The 18,667-nt window shown below is 39.6% G+C and overlaps 3 protein-coding genes across 4 annotated transcripts in view; 1 reads left to right on the forward strand and 2 right to left on the reverse strand.

The window, feature by feature from the left end:
• Nucleotides 1-570: 570 nt before the first annotated feature.
• On the reverse strand, nucleotides 571-8,523 carry LOC121403087. 2 transcript variants are annotated; one of them, XM_041590643.1, is made up of 2 exons: nucleotides 6,276-8,523; nucleotides 571-3,702 (listed from the first exon to the last, which is right to left on the reverse strand). In XM_041590643.1, the coding sequence occupies exon 2, from the start codon at nucleotides 3,619-3,621 to the stop codon at nucleotides 1,369-1,371; it is 2,253 nt and encodes a 750-aa protein (XP_041446577.1). In that variant the 5' UTR covers nucleotides 3,622-3,702; nucleotides 6,276-8,523; the 3' UTR covers nucleotides 571-1,368. The 2 variants fall into 2 exon arrangements, with proteins under 2 accessions (XP_041446577.1, XP_041446576.1); XM_041590642.1 differs by having other exon boundaries at nucleotides 571-5,919.
• Nucleotides 8,524-8,667: 144 nt separating this feature from the next.
• Nucleotides 8,668-11,515, reverse strand: shld2.L (shieldin complex subunit 2 L homeolog). Its single transcript, XM_018258735.2, has one exon. It carries the CDS (start codon nucleotides 11,319-11,321, stop codon nucleotides 8,958-8,960), a length of 2,364 nt encoding a protein of 787 aa, XP_018114224.1. The 5' UTR covers nucleotides 11,322-11,515; the 3' UTR covers nucleotides 8,668-8,957.
• Nucleotides 11,516-11,642: 127 nt separating this feature from the next.
• ttc26.L (tetratricopeptide repeat domain 26 L homeolog) overlaps nucleotides 11,643-18,667 on the forward strand; it is a 29,516-nt gene continuing 22,491 nt past the window's right edge. The window contains exons 1-5 of the mRNA XM_018258736.2: nucleotides 11,643-11,811; nucleotides 14,041-14,178; nucleotides 15,115-15,207; nucleotides 17,295-17,409; nucleotides 18,402-18,451. Coding sequence (XP_018114225.1) covers nucleotides 11,809-11,811; nucleotides 14,041-14,178; nucleotides 15,115-15,207; nucleotides 17,295-17,409; nucleotides 18,402-18,451 — 399 coding nt within the window. The 5' untranslated portion in view covers nucleotides 11,643-11,808. The remainder of the gene's footprint in view (nucleotides 11,812-14,040; nucleotides 14,179-15,114; nucleotides 15,208-17,294; nucleotides 17,410-18,401; nucleotides 18,452-18,667) is intronic.

The raw sequence follows: 18,667 nt of genomic DNA on the forward strand, positions 1-18,667 counted from the left end.
AAGCTGGTTTCCCATGTTATTTTACTGCCATATTAAATTACATCTTCCCTACATCTCTTTTATAGCTCTGCGTGTCTGTTTATTGCCCTTCATTTTGGTATATTGCTCTGATAAGACTAAAAGTATATTGCCTGGGTATGTTATCATGTATATTACATTGCTGTGCATGATGGTATATAATACTTTATCTTGTTAAGTACTTTGTAGTTATTGTCTTGAATCACAGTAATGTTCCTGTGCAGCGAGGAATCTTGTTGTATCCTGTCTGCATCAGTATTTCAGTATTGCCCAACCTGCAACCGCTAAAAGGGCCATAGATCTGACAGGTCTAAACTGTTTTAATAATTTCCGTCCATGGCCCTATTAACACATATAGCCTTGTCAGTCAGTAGAAATATTGATCTTATTCTTGAGGGGGGTATATATTAGGAAACTACCACATTAAAAATGTATAATGATATATTTCAAATCAATACAAATGTGAATATAAATAAGACAACATTTAACTGACACTAATGTAATGTAAAGCTATAAAAAATATTACAATACTTTGCAGTGTCTTATTTATAAAATAAAAATTACAAAATAAAACTGTTAGGGCCACTAAACTCCACTGTGCTATCCCTGCACTGTCCTTGCAGCTGCGAGCCGGCTCGTCTTATACTTGATGCAACGGCAAACCATCTGATATCATCTCTCCAAGCGTGCTGATCAGGGAACTTGCAATGAACGACACTGTAGGCTTGTGTGTTGCAAAACAAGTTCAGTTTATTATGGGTAGTACTACAACTTATATAGCATGGTAAACAAAGAGATTCCATTGTGATGTCATACACAATGTAACTACCCTATATTTGGTAATGTTTGAACACCTGAGTGGCTATAGTAGGTTTACACAGTCTACAACTTGTGTGTATTTGATAAGAAGCATACTTGTGCAATCAAGTGTTCAGGCAGGAAGAGACATTAGCCCCTTGCAATCCCTTTCAATCCCCCTTTTAGTCACATAAGTGACTATACGCTAGCAGCATGAATAAGCTTAAGTTGCAAGCCCTCAGAAGAAGTAATTAAAGATGAAGTTAATTTCCTGTTATAGGGAATTATACAGCAGAAAAGAAATGAAACAAAAATTAAGACAATCAATAAGGTGACACCGATCTGAGCTAAGATTTTTTGCCAATGGAGTTATACCAGAAGGTGGTAGTGCCATCACTTTGTTTGATTGCAACTTATCATTCATTAGTAGACTGACCTCCTAAGGTGGCGATGGGGTTTGATCGTTCATGGCGATGGAGTCTTGTATTGCTCTTGAAAAACTGGTAACAAACTGATCCCAAAGGGCTGTGAGGGTTTGGGTAACATATGCAGTTAAGGATTATCATAATCGGGAAAAATAGAAAAAGGAAAGTGCCAATTATGCACCATAGTGCATATTTTGTCGACTTCCTCATCATCATCGGTGGTAGGGGTGTGAGGTCCTGAGACGTCATCTTCGGGTCCTTCTGTGACGGATTTGGTGGTGGTGTCATGTTCCGTGTTGTCAGCTTTACTCAGTTCCGGCGTTGGAAGTGTTGGCGCGAGTTTCACTCGTGAAGCGTGGATCCAATGGTCGCTGGCATCGGTGAGGACTGCTGTCCGTGTGATGGCAATCACTGTGACTCGTGGGCCAAATGGGAATCCCCCTTTTCGATAGCGATGGAGCTGTCGAACCACAACAGGATCGCCTGGGCGAAATGGATGGGTCGGCTCCTGGGGGGGCAAAGGAAAAGACAAAGAAACATCACCATAGATGCCATTCAATGTAGTAATAAGATTACGTACATACTCCTCCTGAATTAAATTAAGATCAGTGTGTTGGATGACTAAGGGGCCTTTGACCCAGGGAGTGGGAAATGGGCGTCCCATAACAATTTCAAAAGGAGATAATTTAGTAACTGAATGTGGTGTCATACGTATTTCAGCTAGTACTGCAGGTAAAAAGGACTTCCATGTGGCAGATGTGGCTTTGGTGAGCTTATCCTTTATGGTGCGATTCATTCGCTCAACAACACCAGCACTCTGTGGATGGTAAGAAATGTGAAACTTCCATGTGATTTGTAAGGTGGAAATTAGAAGCTGGAGGACCTTACTAACAAAAGCTGGGCTATTATCGGAATTAATTTGTTGCGGACAACCAAATCGGGGTATGATGTCATTAACTAGGAACTTAAAAACGGTTTTGGCGTCCTCGTGACGGCAAGGGAAAGCTTCTACCCAGCGAGAGAAATGGTCGGTAAAAACGAGCAAATATTCCTGTAGTTTGCCAATTTTAGGAATATGAGTAAAATCAACTTGCCAGTGAGAAAAAGGTGCAATTGGGGGAGGCAAATTTTGGTGTACTTTGTGTGTTCCTAAGGTGTTGGCCCTAAGACAGGTGAGGCAAGTTTTAACAAAGGTAGAACAATGCTGTCTGAGATTCTTTGCGATGAAATGTTTTTGCATTTCAGCCAAAGTGAGCTTAGAACTCCTATGGCCAATGCCGTGAGCTTGAGAGATAAGTAGGGGTAGACTGTTTTCGGGGATACCCACTTTGCCTTGGATGGAATAAAGACCAAACTGGTCAAGGGTAAGATTTTGCTGTTCCCAAAAATGCAGGTCAGTCTGAGTGGCAAATGTTTGCAAATACTGTAGAATTTGACTGTCTGGACAACTCGGAGGTGTGTGGAGAAACATGGGGATGACAGTGGGAGTGGCAGAGGATGCAGTAGTTTTGGCAACCTGGTCTGCTAGGGCATTACCAAGGGAAATCTCGTCAGTTCTGTTGGTATGTGCCCTGCAATGGATAATTGCAATTTCAGAAGGAAGCTGGATGGCCTGTAAAAGATTATCAATGAGGGCAGGGTGTGCGATGGATTTCCCATCTGTAGTAACATAACCTCTTTGTTGCCAAATTTTGCCAAAATCATGAACTACCCCAAAAGCGTATCTACTATCACTGAATATATTAACAGGGCGGTTGGCAAACAAGTGACAGGCCCTGGTGAGTGCTATAAGTTCTGCTGCTTGTGCAGAATTAACAGGGATAGACTTAGTCTCAAGTACAATATCAGGGAGTTGGACAACTGAATATGCTGCTTTGTAGGTGTCATCGGAAGGCCTGGAGCAGGAACCATCAACAAAAACGTTAGTAGCATGTGACAAAGGAGTGTCAGTTAGATTGAGTCGAGGTGAGGTAGAGTAGTGGATAGATTCAACACAGTCATGAGGATCGAGTATAAAAGCATTAGTAGGGTCAGACAGATGTAATAGAGCATGCAGTATGGCAGCAGGCCCTTGAGTGTTGATTGCGTATTTGATCTGTAAATTTGCAGTACCTAATAGAATAACTTCATAGCCACTTAATCTTTGGGAGGTCATGTGTTGGGTGGTAATGTTCTTCAATAGGTGTGTAACTTGATGTGAGGTGTGCAAAATAGTATTGTGGCCTATTGTGACAGACTGTGACAGTTCAACAGCCATAGCACTAGCTGCTAAAGCTCTGAGACACGCCGGCATCCCCTGTACCGGAAGCGGCATTACTTTGGAAAAATAGGCCACAGGACGAAAACTTCCCCCAGATTCTTGAGCACAGACCGCAGCCATGGTTTTACAGGTGTCCTTGACATATAAATGAAAAGGTTTAACATAATTAGGTAAACCAAGCGCAGGTGCTGTAACCAATGTCTGTAGGAGAGAATGAAAAGCATTAGTCATTTGTTCAGTCCATTGTACGTAAGGTGGTGCATCCTTTTTAGTACATTGTCTTAAGATATTGTCAAAGTAAGAACAGTTCGGTATCCATTGACGGCAATAATTGACGATGCCAAGGAAGGACAGCATTTCCTTTGGAGTTTCAGGTTTTTTTTATCTTAGTCAGTGCTTGTACTCTCTTTGGGTTTTAATTGTCTCTGGCCATGGGAAAGAATGAATCCCAAATATTCAACAGTCTCAGCCCCCATCTGAGCTTTATGTTTAGCAACCTTATGACCCTCTGCTGCCAGATGTTGCAGCAGTGAGGTGGTATCATGGTGGTTAGCTTCCTGGTTTGGACTACACAACAATAAATCATCAACATATTGAAGCAGGACAGAACCATGGCCGGGGGCCCATGACTTAAGGGTATGCTGGAGCACCAGGGAGTAAGCCGCTGGTGAATCCACTAGGCCTTGGGGGAGGCGTTTCCAGGTAAGTTGGAACACCTCAAAAGTAAAAGCCAAAAGTAACTGTGTCTCAGGGTCTACTGGAACCATAAAAAATGCATTAGATAACTCCAAAACCGTGAACACCAAAGCATCACACGGAATGGAGGTAAGAAGAACCGTAATGTCTGGCACAATAGGTGCAATTGGTATAATTAGTGAATTAATAGTTCTTAAATCTTGTACGAATCGAAATTCATTGTTCTTCTTAGGAACTGGATTGATGGGAGTATTGTAAAGGGGAGAACCCTGCATTAAATCGCCTCGTGTGCCAATGTGTTTCTATTTTCACTGATTGAGGGGAGAAGCCGTACTCCTGACACTGTGCACCGGACGTTATCTGTCTAGGATTCTGTAAGAGTGTGCGCTGTCTCATCTGTATTCTCAGTATTGTAAAGAGACACAACACTAGTGAGGATATCCTGATTAAGGAATATCTGTATTAACAAACGGATACCATCTAACTTTTCCTGTGAAAGAGGGTACTGTTTTATGTATACTGGATGTGAGTGTGGTTTAAGTAGTGCTTTGTAAGGTGTACAGTCAACAAAGCCCACATCAAATTTGTCATTAGCCCATACAGACAGAATGGAAGGGTTAGTAAAAAGGTCGTTAAAATTTAGAAAAATAGAGTTAGTTTCGGAAACAAAAATATCTGCAGAAAGGCCCCCATCAGGGGAAATTCTGATGGATTGAAATCCTAACTTGTGGAATAGATCTCTTTTCGGGGGAACCCAGGGATGAGTGTAAATGGGTGTGAAATGGTACGGGTAGAGCCTGGGCATACAATAGGTAAAGGCGGTGTTTGGAAAGTGGGAGTTAGTACCCGGTGGTGGCTCCCGTGTCCACTAGGAATAATAAATCCACTCCTGCAACGTTTAATACAATGTATGGGTCTGCACTGAATGAGGATGAGATGACAGGGAAAAGTGGGGTACAACCTTCAGGGCAGCCCTATGTAGAACCTGGTTATCCCCATATCTTTTTCTAATTCGGGCATTTGGGGTATCTCGATTTTTATCAGTATCTACTGTATCTAAGCCAGATAGGGGGAAGGCCGGCAATGGGTAGGCTGCAGTTTAATCATACGGGGTGGGGGCAGGGACAGGCATTGGTTGTTGAACCAACTGGGATGCTTGGACTAGTGCTATAGGGGCAGCTTGGGGTACTATAGGAGCAGAAGCTACAGCAATGCAAATCTCATCATCCTCCACGGTATCTGGTTTATGTGTCAAATTGGGGTAGATAGCCATGTAAGGGGTTGGGGTAATATTAACAGTTTGATCACAGGTTGTAGAGCATTGTGAATTGTGTTGTTGAATAGTTTTAAAACACCAATTTTTCATGGATTGTAGTTCTTAGGGAGGGAAGGTGTAGAGTACCAACCTGGGGCAATCTTGAGCCAATTTTCCCACCCGGTGTCATATATGTATAATCCCATTTAGGGTCACCTTCTTTCTTCTGAACACACATTTGATAAACTATATTCATATAATATAAATCATTAGCTCCATCACGTGGAAAAGGATTGTCTAGCTCTAAATGTTCACACCAACCTGCAAGATTATCTACCCAGGGGTCAACATAAAATCCTCCAGTAGGACTACATCTATACACATACTGTTTGCAAGTCTCATTAAGGAGGGGCGGTGGTAAATTTTTTGAAGTCTTACCACCCATCTTGATTCAAGACAAGTACAGTCTACAAATAAGATTAGTAAGTATCAAAAAGAGAAAAAGAAGGTATAGGATAGACTAATTAGTGGTGTAATGATTAAATGTAACTCACAGTTTTCCTAACGAGAACTGTTTATTTGTTCTTATATTATAGGCTGACTCTCTGTTCCAGGTTTATTCACCTACTGCCTGGACTCCTAAATCTAAACTTTTTGCAGGAAAAATAGCCTCGAACTCTGAACACGCAGAGTTTATACGTCTACGGTGTATAATGGGATAAGAATAGGCCGAAGGAAGAGAAGTGAAATAGAGTCAACAGAAATATTGGTTAATCAATTATGTGGACTATTAAATTCAATAAAAAAACAAATATATCAATACCTTAAATTCTTATCAAAGAACGTGTCATGTACGATTGCAACGAAACAGAGAAGCCAGGGCTGAACTGAGATCAAGGTCCCAACAATACCCGTTTAGCAACTCGCGATCACTCTTAACGCTGCAGCTGTTCACAGATATATTTTAAAACACAAATACACAGACAAGACAAGACAATAATACGCATGGAAAGATGAATCAGTCAGTAAGAAATGGTCTCCGTGCACAACCTGAGTATCCCTATTTTACTATACTACCATGGGATCTCTATAACCAGTCTCAACCATACATGAGACAGTCTCAACCATACATGAGACACTTTAGCTGCAAATCATGCCCTTGTCTCAACCATACATGAGACAGTCTCAACCATACATGAGACACTTATTTAAACTGGTAATCATGCCCTTGTCTCAACCATACATGAGACAGTCTCAACCATACATGAGACACTTATTTAAACTAAAGAATCGGACAATCGGAAAGAGCCAAAGGTAAGAGAAAACACCGTCAGTTCAGACAGTGATTCTACTTACCTCTGGATTTCCAGCCGTTCCACTTCTGACACCAGAAAACTGTTAGGGCCACTAAACTCCACTGTGCTATCCCTGCACTGTCCTTGCAGCTGCGAGCCGGCTCATCTTATACTTGATGCAACGGCAAACCATCTGATATCATCTCTCCAAGCGTGCTGATCAGGGAACTTGCAATGAACGACACTGTAGGCTTGTGTGTTGCAAAACAAGTTCAGTTTATTATGGGTAGTACTACAACTTATATAGCATGGTAAACAAAGAGATTCCATTGTGATGTCATACACAATGTAACTACCCTATATTTGGTAATGTTTGAACACCTGAGTGGCTATAGTAGGTTTACACAGTCTACAACTTGTGTGTATTTGATAAGAAGCATACTTGTGCAATCAAGTGTTCAGGCAGGAAGAGACATTAGCCCCTTGCAATCCCTTTCAAGAACAAAGATCACACCAGTCATGGTTTTAAGCAGCACTATGTCCTACAGTACAATCTTGGCTTGAACATCAGGCTGCAAATGTCCTATTAATACAGTGATTCCTTGCAACAACAAACAAATCCCACCTTTGCTTAAATCGGATGTAGAATCAATGATGGTGCATCCTGTACATTTGCTAAAGTTAAATTAACTTCCACTACAGCTAATGAATATACTATCATGTTTACATTCAACAGCAGTGAGAAACATCTTGTTATTGGAGAAGCCTTGCTCATTTCCAGCTATGCAGATTAAGTTCTGCTAATCAGTTCAAATCAATCCTCTGCTGTTTGGTCATCTGTCCACCCATGACCCAGGACATATTGCTCATATCTGGATTAGCACATGGCTACTGGAAACCTAAAGACCATGGCAGCACACCACACAACCACTTCACCCCCAGGTATAATAAGAAATGGGGCCCATCCTGGATAAAATGAAGGATAAGAGTGAAGTGGGAAACGGTTTAAGGCACCAATTATGGCCTTTCTGCATTCTGTCAAGAAACATAAATCCACTTGTTTTTCTGGCCAAAAGTATAGAGAGGTTCCCAGAGTACTTGGTGAGGATGGTCAACAGAGCAACTCCCTAATAGAAGAGTTTTAGGTTATTTATACTGCTCTTTGGTGACATAAAGCACAAATATATGAATAAGATACATATATTAGTTAACTAGTAGCTAAGAATAGCTTTTTAAAAGTCTTACTATCTATATGCCCCAATTATAGCACACAACATAACAGAAGCTATTATATCATAACAGCAACAAAGCTCACAGTAATGACTGGCAGTCTGAACTAGTGATATGTTGGTTGAAAAATTCTCGACCCACACCCGACCCTAACTCGACGCATCAAGATCCGCACCCAACTCAGCAATTCCATGCTTCCTTATATACCAGTGCCTGCCCCTATCTCTGACATCACAGAGGGGTGGGCGGCAAGCGTCTATATATAGGCGCAACTCAACATGGAGGTTGGGGCTCTGTTAGGTTGTGGGCAGGGAGGACAGCAAGGCACCCACCCGCAGCCCAAACATTTTGTGCGTGTCAGTCTAAACCCACCTGAACTGCGGGCTTCGGGCCGGCCCAGCACATGCCTAGTCTGAACAGCAGTACACAATGGGAATAATGGTGCTGGTTCCATTTCTCTAAATATCAGTACTTTGTATTGTCACATCTATGTTAGGCAGATATATTTGTTACAACTAAGATTGAGGAAAATATAAAATGAATAATGGTTATCAATCTCTGCTTGCTATTTATACAGTTTTTCACCCAGCTGAGTAACCTGCAACAGAGAAAGGGTGTGTGGTCTGTGCTTCTCTTAATATATATATTATTTTACCATTACAAATCACCTGTCAACAAAATCTCTCTGCCTTGATCTGAATTCAATTTTATTATGTCATATTTAGATAAAACAAAATCAATAAATATATTGATATCTCAGAAAATACAAAATATAGTATTGCAAATAAAAAACAGGTATACAAAAAGAATGTGCTGTCTGGACTATACAGTAAATTTCAATTTAAGTAACATCATACCTGTACTTCAATTTTACTTCTCACTACTTAAAACTGTTTAAGCAACTTGAATATGAATTGATGATTACAGAAGATGAATGAAGACGTCAAAAAAATAAACCATGACTTGTTTTGCACTGAGCATCAAAGTTCAATATGAAAATCCAGTAAATAAAATTCCTGATAAATTGGAATGCTGTTTTCATCCAGCACAAAGTTGCTTCTGATTTTCAATAAATACGTCTCTGCTGTTTTTGCCAAAAGTGAGTGGCACAGGTCTGCTACAATAACCCCATATGTTACAGTTGTAAAAGCTACAGGCTTATTCAGCAAGTTAGGTGATATATTCAAAAATATCTTCTCTAGAATATCTGATGGAACATTCACACAGATCCCATGTTCCCCACTCACAATAGTCATTAATACCAGTCTGAAGAATGTCTTTACTTTGTTAAATGGGAGGCAGAAAAAACACTGCTCATATACTTGGTTTTCATCTGTTTTAAGTTCACGCCTACACTTCTCACAGCCAGAGTATATTACTGTAGGCAGAAACTTTAAAATATCAGAAAGTTGAGTTCTGTGATCCATGAAGACACTCCTACATCCTGGAATTAGAAATTCCAATTCTGAGATACTGGCCTTAATTTGAATCTCACCTGAACATTTTTCCTCTAAGAGAGACAAAAGGTCCATTTGTCTAATGAAATTTTCTTCATTTTTGAAATAGGTCCTTTTAAAATCCACAGCCCTTTTATCATCATCAAATAAACATTCACAAGTTGACCATGGGGTAGTGTGTAGCTCTATTTCTCCAGAGACTGGATTTCGCCTGGTGTATAAATATCTAAAATCCCAGATGTGATCTCTTTTGAGTCGGATTTGATCACACCAAGAAATACAGGAACCCCACAGAACCATGGTATGTGTATGCCATTTGACCTCTTCTACAGTCAGAATCACTTTGTTTTGTTTTTGTCCTTTGTAGTGATACACACATTCTGTCAACAAAGAAATACCACAGACTTTCAGGACAGAGTGTACTAATGATTCAGGCTGTAATTTTTCAAGCCTTATGTAAGATATAGAGTCCATTTTCTGGGTCTTTTGAGGTACAATGTTCGTTAGATACAAACGTTTGACTGATAAATATTTAACTAACTCCTGAAGGGCTGTGCAGTCCACCATGTGAGACCATTCTTCAGAGTTCACAGTAGAACAGTTTCCAAGATTAAGCAGCTGACTCTGAGATGTAGAGTGCAGCAAAATTTCATTACTCCATCTGTCCTCGTGGACGGTCAAATTTGTCAGCATTATTACGTCTCCAGGAAATACTGCTAAAGTCCAAAATGCAGCAGACCTCCACAAAACTACTTTGCATTCAACATCTGACTGATCCAAAACTACTATTGTAGCTAAAGGAATTAGAGAACCAGCGTTGGGTCCAGATTTTACATGTATTTCTTTTAAATAGCAGGGATGTACAACAGTAACCAAGACGTTGTACTCTCTCTTTTTTTCAGAGCACTGTGTTAGAAGGAACACCCGTTTGGATGATTTCAGTTTAGGATTATTTCTATGCCTACTATCTTTGGGCTCATGCTTATCAATGTTATCCAATTGCTTAACTTTTTTAGCACTGTGTACTCTGAGGGGAGCCTGGAAAAAGGCTGGTAAATCTTCGCAGACCCTTGGCCTTTTACAGATAGCTGTCCTCACCATGTCACAACTTTTGTTTTTTGGTTCTGAATTCTTCATGCTGCCTTGACACTGCGCCATTTGTTTACAGGACGGGATTTCAGCATCATCAGTTGGTGGTGTAAAAAGTTCAAGTGAACTGTCTGAATATTCTTGTTTCTGCTTCTGAAACAAACACGATGATACAGCATTTTCTTGGTTAAAACCAAGTGCCATCTCAGCACCTAAATTATTTATTTCTCTCTCCTCGAAGGCTTCGTCATCTTGCTCATAAACATGCCCACTACCCAATACAGCTACCTGGCTGGATGTAAAAACGGACAGAAATTCAGTGTTTGTTGAAGGTAACAAATTCTCACAGGGAATTCGTGTTCCTTTAGGTTCTTCTGGCCTTTTAGGTAAAGCGGCATGGAGATCATCTGTACGAATGTTGTTTAGGTTTAACGGCGATCGTTTAGGATCTGGGGTAGCCTGAGCATGTTGTGTAATGAAGAGCAAATCATTCATACTTTTAGAACCACGTTCTTTTTCTCGTCCCATTGTATTGGCCGGAGCATGGGATATAGTATGAACCTGCTGCCCAGACTCCCCCTGAGTATACGTTTCCTGAAGCTGCTGTTTTTCGGCTCCATCATGCGATGCTGCAATATTCTCACTTTGAAAACAGATACGCTGGTTTTGATAAATACATCTTTGCTCTTTCCATGTTTCAATGTAATGCTTCACCTCAGCATTCTCCTCAGCACCGCCTGACAGAGCAGGTATCAAAGGGGCGCCAAGAAATATATGAATTCTCCCCGAACTGGTCATCCTTTCTCGTTATTCCCATGTAATAGCGCAGAGGTTTCAACACTTTCCTGTTACAAAGCTACGACGCACACTTTTCAAAGTTATCTCTTTATTGACTTCCGGCTTTCACAAATGCGTCTCAAGCCTCTATTTTTAATGAACGAAACCGGAAGCTGCGTTGAACGTTCCCATAATAGAGTTATACAAGCAACCGTGAGTTTATCAAAATTCAGTAAAACATGATGTAACTGGCCAGTCAAATAGCGTGAGATCGCAATATATTTATATGCACACACAGTCACCTTGCCCTTACAAACCATGGCCGCGGAGAGAATTCTGCAGGGCTGACGTCACCGCACATTTGACGCATGCGCAACTAAAGTCCTTGTTACTAAGGTAACAGAGTCGGCTGTGCTATGTACCGGTTTCCTGGGAGAGAGGAACGGGCGCGTGACGATTCCACGAGCCTTCATTTCAGCTTCTACTCCGCAATCAACGCCACGGAAAGATGGTGAGGTCAATAATATGTCTAGCAATGCACATATAGACGCACCAGGTTTGGTACTTGTGAAGTTGTCAGTGTCTTAATCGCAAAGGCCACACTGGGGTGTAGGTAAAGAAGAGGCTCCTCACTGTGTTTTATTACCTGTTTATTCCACCAGGAAAGCTTGGCACATACTCTAGGACTATAGATTTGCTTGTGCTGGATTCTGTATTTGGCACTTGCTGTTCTACCTGAGGAATATGGGCCTGATTGTGTGTATGGCATGTAAGCCAACCTATTTACTAACAGGCACTTGTAGAATACCTAGTTGCAATACACGTATGCCCAGGGGCAACTTTTAAAGGTGTACCATTGCAAAAATTAAATTGTAATATACATTTTGTTACACTGACATAAGAAACGTAAATAAAACCTGTACCGTTTCAGAAACTAATCTCAAGCATCCCCTACTCTACAATCTTACTCACTTGATTCTCTTCTAGTGGAGGAGTCAGAGTTTAACTGACAGTTGTGTCTTATACATCCTTTAGAGGGCTCCCTTTACCTAGAATATGTATCTGAGCTCACTCTTTCAAAATAGCCAGAAATGCTGTCTTTCTACATGCTAGATTTGTGCCAAAGTTAGCTGTTTTGTTATAGTTTGTTTCTGATGCACTCCGTTATTTGAGATAGCTCTAATAAATATGCCAGAAAAGAGAGCCCCCCAAAAGATGTGCTAGACTTACCTGTCAATCAAAATCTGACCCCGACTCTTGCTTGAAGAGAGCCAGATTGGAAGGGAGATAGTGAAGAGTAAATCGATTGTTTCAGAAACGGCTAATCATTTTTAATTTATTAAATTTTGAACGTTTCTAATTTTCATGAGATGATGCATTTTATTAAATTTTTATTTTTGCAATAGTTCCCCATTCGGCAACTTGATGGGTGGTAAGTTTAGTTGCCTGCTGCTGCTCATGTGCCAAAAGAAGAACTTAAAATGCAATAAAATTCAGGAAAATATATTTGCATGCAGATCATAGTGTACTGTAGCCATTTTGCTCAATGGTAGATGGTGAAAGTATTTTCTTATGTTTAATAGTGTTTTTTGTCTGCCTATTATACTTACCATCTTATACAGGGGCAGGGGCATCACTATAGAGCAGGGGTGCCCAAAAGGTAGATCGGGATCTACCAATAGACCTTTAGTTGGTGGTCAGTAGATCTCAAGACACTGTCAACAAACAGCTTGACTAAATTACCCTTATGTTTTATTCTTTTGATTCAATATTTCGTTTGTTATGGTTACATAAGAAATAGTTGTTTTTCAAATATAGTAATAAAAATTAATATAAATCAATACAATTAAGTAATATTTACCATGAAACAGAATGCTAACAATGCTTTTATGGATGTGGATCATATTGGCACAACATCACTAAAACTAGACCTCGTATTAGTAAAGTATGGTATAGTCCTGCTATAGAGGGAGCAGAACATATGAGTTCTGGTGAGGTCCTATGGCACTGACTGATAAGCAGTTACAGAATATGTGAAATGGTCCTACAATCAATGTATCTAGAAGTTAAATTTGCTTACAAAAAAAAAAAATCACGTTATTTTCTTTCCGGTTCCAGTTGATTTTACCAGATCTAGATTAGTCTGCTTCAGTTGCAGTCAAAAACTACAAAGATGAAGCTTTGACTATATAATGGCATATCTGAAAATGCAAAGGCCTAGTTATAATCTCTGATTAAAGGGTGCATTTATTCATTGAAAACAGCAGGTCCATGTGCCCAGACCTGCCCTTTTCCAATATATAAAGTGCTGCCTGTAAAAAGTTTTCATTGCATATTTAACTTTTTTCTCCAATACTGTAGATCTGACTTTTCTTTGAATGTAAATGCATGTAATGTCTTCATTACTTTAGTAGCAGTTTCATAAAATAAACAGCAGTACACATCTAGGACAGCATATTCAATACCCTTTATCAAAACCTTTAGGCTAATGCCACATGGGGCTAATCTCAAGGCTGCATAAAAAAAAGAATTAAACTATGCTGGCAGTTTATTTCTTCTTCCTCTGCACCTAGAACAATTACGTCCGTCTGGGTGCAGGCAACCTTTGATTTTTTCACCGAAATATGCCACTTGTGCCTTCACCCGGGCGTATACAATTGTTCCAAGTGCAGGTAAAGAAGAAAGAAGCTGCCAGCATACAGGCTGAGACTGTTTTTTTATCATATACCTTTCTTTTCAGATGCTTTCACGAGCCAAACCAGCTGTAGGCAGCGATGTACAGCAAGAAGATAAGAGAAAGAAAAAAGGAAAAAAAGTTCCAAAACTGGATGAGCTTCTTGCACAGAGAGACTTTACTGGAGCAACCACGTTACTTGAGGTACTGCTGTAAATAGCTGAGCACTGGAATTCAAACTTTATTTTTCAACTGAGCACAAACACTTAGAGGCTGATTTATAAAGTACCAGAATACCAGAAAATAACTTTTCTGACTGCCAGGAATATTTTTCTGATAAAAGCGCCAATTTGTAAAATTGTGTTTGACTGTTTTATGCAGTCTAACACTTCACCTTAGTGCTAAGCAGCATTCAGATCAATATCGATCCAAATTGTTAATCTCTGATGCAAATTGCATGCAGGGATTGACTATTTGGACCCTTATTTATGTTAAATGCAAAACTCTTGTACTGTGTCTTGAGGCTTCAGTATCACTCAGTATCAGATTGAATATCAATTATGGGTATTTGGGAATTATTATTAATTATGGGAACCACCCCTTTATAAACTGCTGGCATCTAACTGTTTTTTCATGAAAGTATTTTTCTCCTCTGCCCCTGCCAGTCACCTCCTCCCCTATCTATTTGGGAAGTCTTTGTCAATGTTCCGATTAGCTTGGAGAGTGGTAACCTCCACCCAGCTCCACTGATGGATTCAGCTAAAGTTGTCTGTTGAATGGCAGGGGCAAGCTAGAAAAAAAACATGAATTTTAAATAGGCACCTGAGGGCTGCCCCCTAGGCATGTGCCCTTGAGTGCTTATATAGAAAGTTCAGCCCTGAATGTGTTATTAAGTGAAAAGGTCATTATATATTAACAAAGCAATATGTTGTGGAAAAAAAACGCAGGATAACAAGAATAACATAACTTCAATGTTAAAAATGTTCAACGCAGAAATGTCTTGCTTGTTGTACGGCATCCATTTAGAGCTTAAAAAAAAGGATCAGTTACAAAACTGAGATCAAAATTTAATCATACAAATATTATAAACATTGTATTCAGTGTGCCTATTAACAGGGATATCTGGTTTTGTTTTCATAGTTTAAGCACCAGGTTGGGGAAAGTGAAGATGACACAGAATTGTGGATTGGCTACTGTTCATTTCATCTGGGAGACTACAAAAGATCTCTGGAGGTATAAAAGCATGTGCTATCATAATGATATTTATTCCAATAATTTGCAGTAAATAATTGTGCCTTGTACCTAACTGAGATAGCTGTGACAAATCTGGCCCTGTGAATGACTTGAAAATGATGCTGGATGTGCTTCAATGTTCTGAAAGGCCCATGAAAAATGTATAGTTGTTTATGCTTTCAAGGTGTATTTTCTGGAACTTAATCTTCACTTTTTGGCATAATACAGCTTGCTTTATGGCAAAGAATCAAAGCTGTAGTCTTATATGACACATTTCAGGATTAAATGATCAATTTCCCATTAATTGTTATGTTAATTTACATTTGGAGCACTGCTGATTTTAGGTTAATATTTCCAACTGTCAGACCTGAATGCATTTTTGCTCCTTGTATTTACTCTTATGTTTGCTTTTCCCTCAAGGCTTTACTTAATTGCATAAGCTCTGACATCCTTTCATATGTACTTTAGCATGATTACTCGGATGGGAAATCATAGTAGGAAGGTGTAACTCCCCCCCCCCCCAGAATTTCTAATGAAACCGCACAGAGAGCTGCAAAAATGAGGGGTCTGCTTCAGTATGAGGTCTAATGAGAATCATGTTTAATTAAAAGGTGTAGTTTGGAGGTAGGTGCTGCTCTGTTCTGAGTGTAATATGGGGAGTTCTGGCTGTGTGAGATGCTGAGAAAACCCCTAGACACTGTGAATGTAACTTTCATTTCAGTGGTGTTGGATTAATTTACCCTAACCATGGCCGTGGGTCCCTTGGAAAAGGTAGCCAGGACTTTCTGTTTGCTAAACCAGAGAGGGAGTGAGGTGCAAGCTGCTACTGAGAAAGCACAAAGGATCTTAAAGGGCTTTGAGTGCAATTGACACTTATTTCTGTTGAACTTAGTTAGTACAACATTGGATGGTGCCTTGCCATGGGTAATGTTCATGAAAGCTGCAAGTTGCTGAGCCTACTTAGAGGTCTTATAGTAAACCTATATATGTTTTTTGCTGTATGCAAATAACTTTGATTTTTGTTTGCTGCTTGTGAATAAAATAAAGGCACAGTCCAATGGGCATTTTACCTGGTGTTTTTGTCTCACATATGGAAAAGGTGCTGTCACAGCACACAGATAATATCAAATACTCAAACACCCACAAATGAGAAAAAAATGGCAGTGCCCAAATTTAATCTGTGTGAATCCATTAAAATAAATTTTACAAAAACTGAGTTATACCACATTTTGGTCAGCATGTCAGGGTCCCTCGTTAACTACACTGCTTACTGTGTAATAAATTTTGAAGTGCATTTAAAACCGTTTCAAACATTAAACCCCTTAGTATTATATGGTGTTCACCATTTGTACTCCGGAACTATAGGAGCATTTTCATTCACTGAGGCCCCAGCAACAGTGTGCGTTATGTGCAACATATTAATTTACCCTTTGCTCAGAAACTCTAACCAAACCAGCAAGGAAAGTTATACCTGTAACTTTAACTGTGCCTGAATGCTTTTTCTATAGGCTGTGTGGCAGCTATAAGTATTCATATACTTGCGTGTCCAAAACTTACACCCAATCATCTATCATCACTAAAGGGGCCCATTGATTAAACCTCAAAATTTTCTGGTTGGCTTTTTAAAGGGGAAACCTCGATTTTTTTTAGAGATTTTCTTATATCCCAAACGTGCTAAAAAATCCAAATATACTCCATGTCAAATCTGTCGAGCTAATGTAGAAATCAATGGCAGATGTCCCTGAAGTTGTTTCTTGATAGAGTGATCTGTGCTGGTTTTCCTCCAATAATCCAATAAAGTTGAGTATTCGCTGTGACAATTCAATAAAGTCGAGTTTTCAGGAACGTCAATCATACAATCGAATTGAAGCACAAATTTTTCGCAAAGTTTTTTCGCACCAACTTTTTGAGAAGAATTATTTATAAATTAGTTAAATTTGTGGATGGGAGTAAGGTCGACTTTGTTTTAATAAAAAACTGAGATAAATTTGAGTTTTAGTAAATAACCCCCTAACATATAGTTTTAATCTCCTTGTTATACAAGATTACAAGGAAAAAGTTAACATAAGGCTATGACATTTTTTTAGGTATTTAAAGCTCTGAGCCTTCAGGAAGGGTGTAATCCTGATGTCTGGGTGGATCTGGCTTGCACCTATTTTTTCCTAGGAATGTACAAAGAGGCAGAAGAAGCAGCCGATAAAGGTAAGAGATTATTACTGCTCTGTGTATGAAACAGTGTAATCAGCAGCTGTCTGATATTCCTGCTAGGATCACCTCACTGATGCACTTTGATCAGCAATTTTGTCAGTGACTTATGATATCCTTAAAATTTACAATAGGGAGTACATTATTCCCTATAAAATATGGCAACATTCAGGTGTCATGCAGGATACCAGTAGTAGTGGTATGTCCCATGTTATGCACAGGTCAGGAGAAAAGATACCTGTGAATAAGCATAAATGTACAGGGGCTGATGCAGGTCATGATCATGGTTAAACTCCCTACTCTGATGTTGGCAGAAGACATGAAGATATCAGGAAGGTAGCAAGTGTAGCACAGTCTCATTATTTTGTAAATGCCTGCTGAAGATGGGAAAATGATCTGCTGCAGTCAGCTAGTTATTAAAGGAGAAGGAAAGCTACAAAGGCATTTTATTGCCAATAGATTAGCTGCAATAGTGCAAGCTAGAATGCTATATTTATTCTGTAGAATGTTTTACCATACCTGAGTAAAAAGCTCTAGAAACTCTCTGTTTGTTTAGGATGGGAGCTGCAGTATTAATGTGGTGTGACATCACTTCCTGCCTGAGTCTCTCCCTGCTCTGGGCTCAGATTACAGCAGAGAAGGGAGGGGGCGGGGGAAGAGGAGCAAACTGAGCATGCTCTTGCCCAGGGCAATGAGGTTTAAGATGAAGGCAGGAAGTCTGACACAGAAGCCCATGTGTACACAATAGAAGGAAAGAAATGCAGTGTTTCTTTTAACAGAGGACTCAGAGCAGCACTACTTTGGGGCTTTACTGTTCTATTTAGATGGACCTTTCTGATAAGGCTTACTTAGTTTTAACCTTTCCTTCTGCTTTAAAAGTGTTATTCGTAAGATAATGTTATTGCTACAAAAACATTGGCAGTGTGACCAGATTTATATTTCAAGTGTATAACAGCATTTAGTGACTTGCTTGTTATTGTCAATTTCAGCACCCAACAGTCGCCTTCAGAATCGATTGCTTTTCCATCTGGCTCATAAGGTATGAAAATGACTCTCATAACATTTTAATGATTGCATCACCATATTACTTTTCAGTTATTTGTGTTCTGAATACAAATTTACTTTGCATGAATGGAAATGTGCCTGACGAAAGAAAACATAATGCTAAGCAACTTTCTCATATACATATATCAAAATTTTTAAGTGCTGTTAGTTATTTTTCTAAAAACAATTGCTATTGAAGGCAGCATTTGTT

This window comes from Xenopus laevis, chromosome 4L (genome assembly GCF_017654675.1).
Source record: "Xenopus laevis strain J_2021 chromosome 4L, Xenopus_laevis_v10.1, whole genome shotgun sequence".
NCBI lineage: Eukaryota > Metazoa > Chordata > Amphibia > Anura > Pipidae > Xenopus > Xenopus laevis.

Coding starts and splice junctions, on each gene's coding strand:
- LOC121403087 (XM_041590642.1), bottom strand. CDS start 3,858: ATGCTGTCCTTCCTTGGCATCGTCAATTATTGCCGTCAATGGATACCG.
- shld2.L (XM_018258735.2), bottom strand. CDS start 11,321: ATGACCAGTTCGGGGAGAATTCATATATTTCTTGGCGCCCCTTTGATA.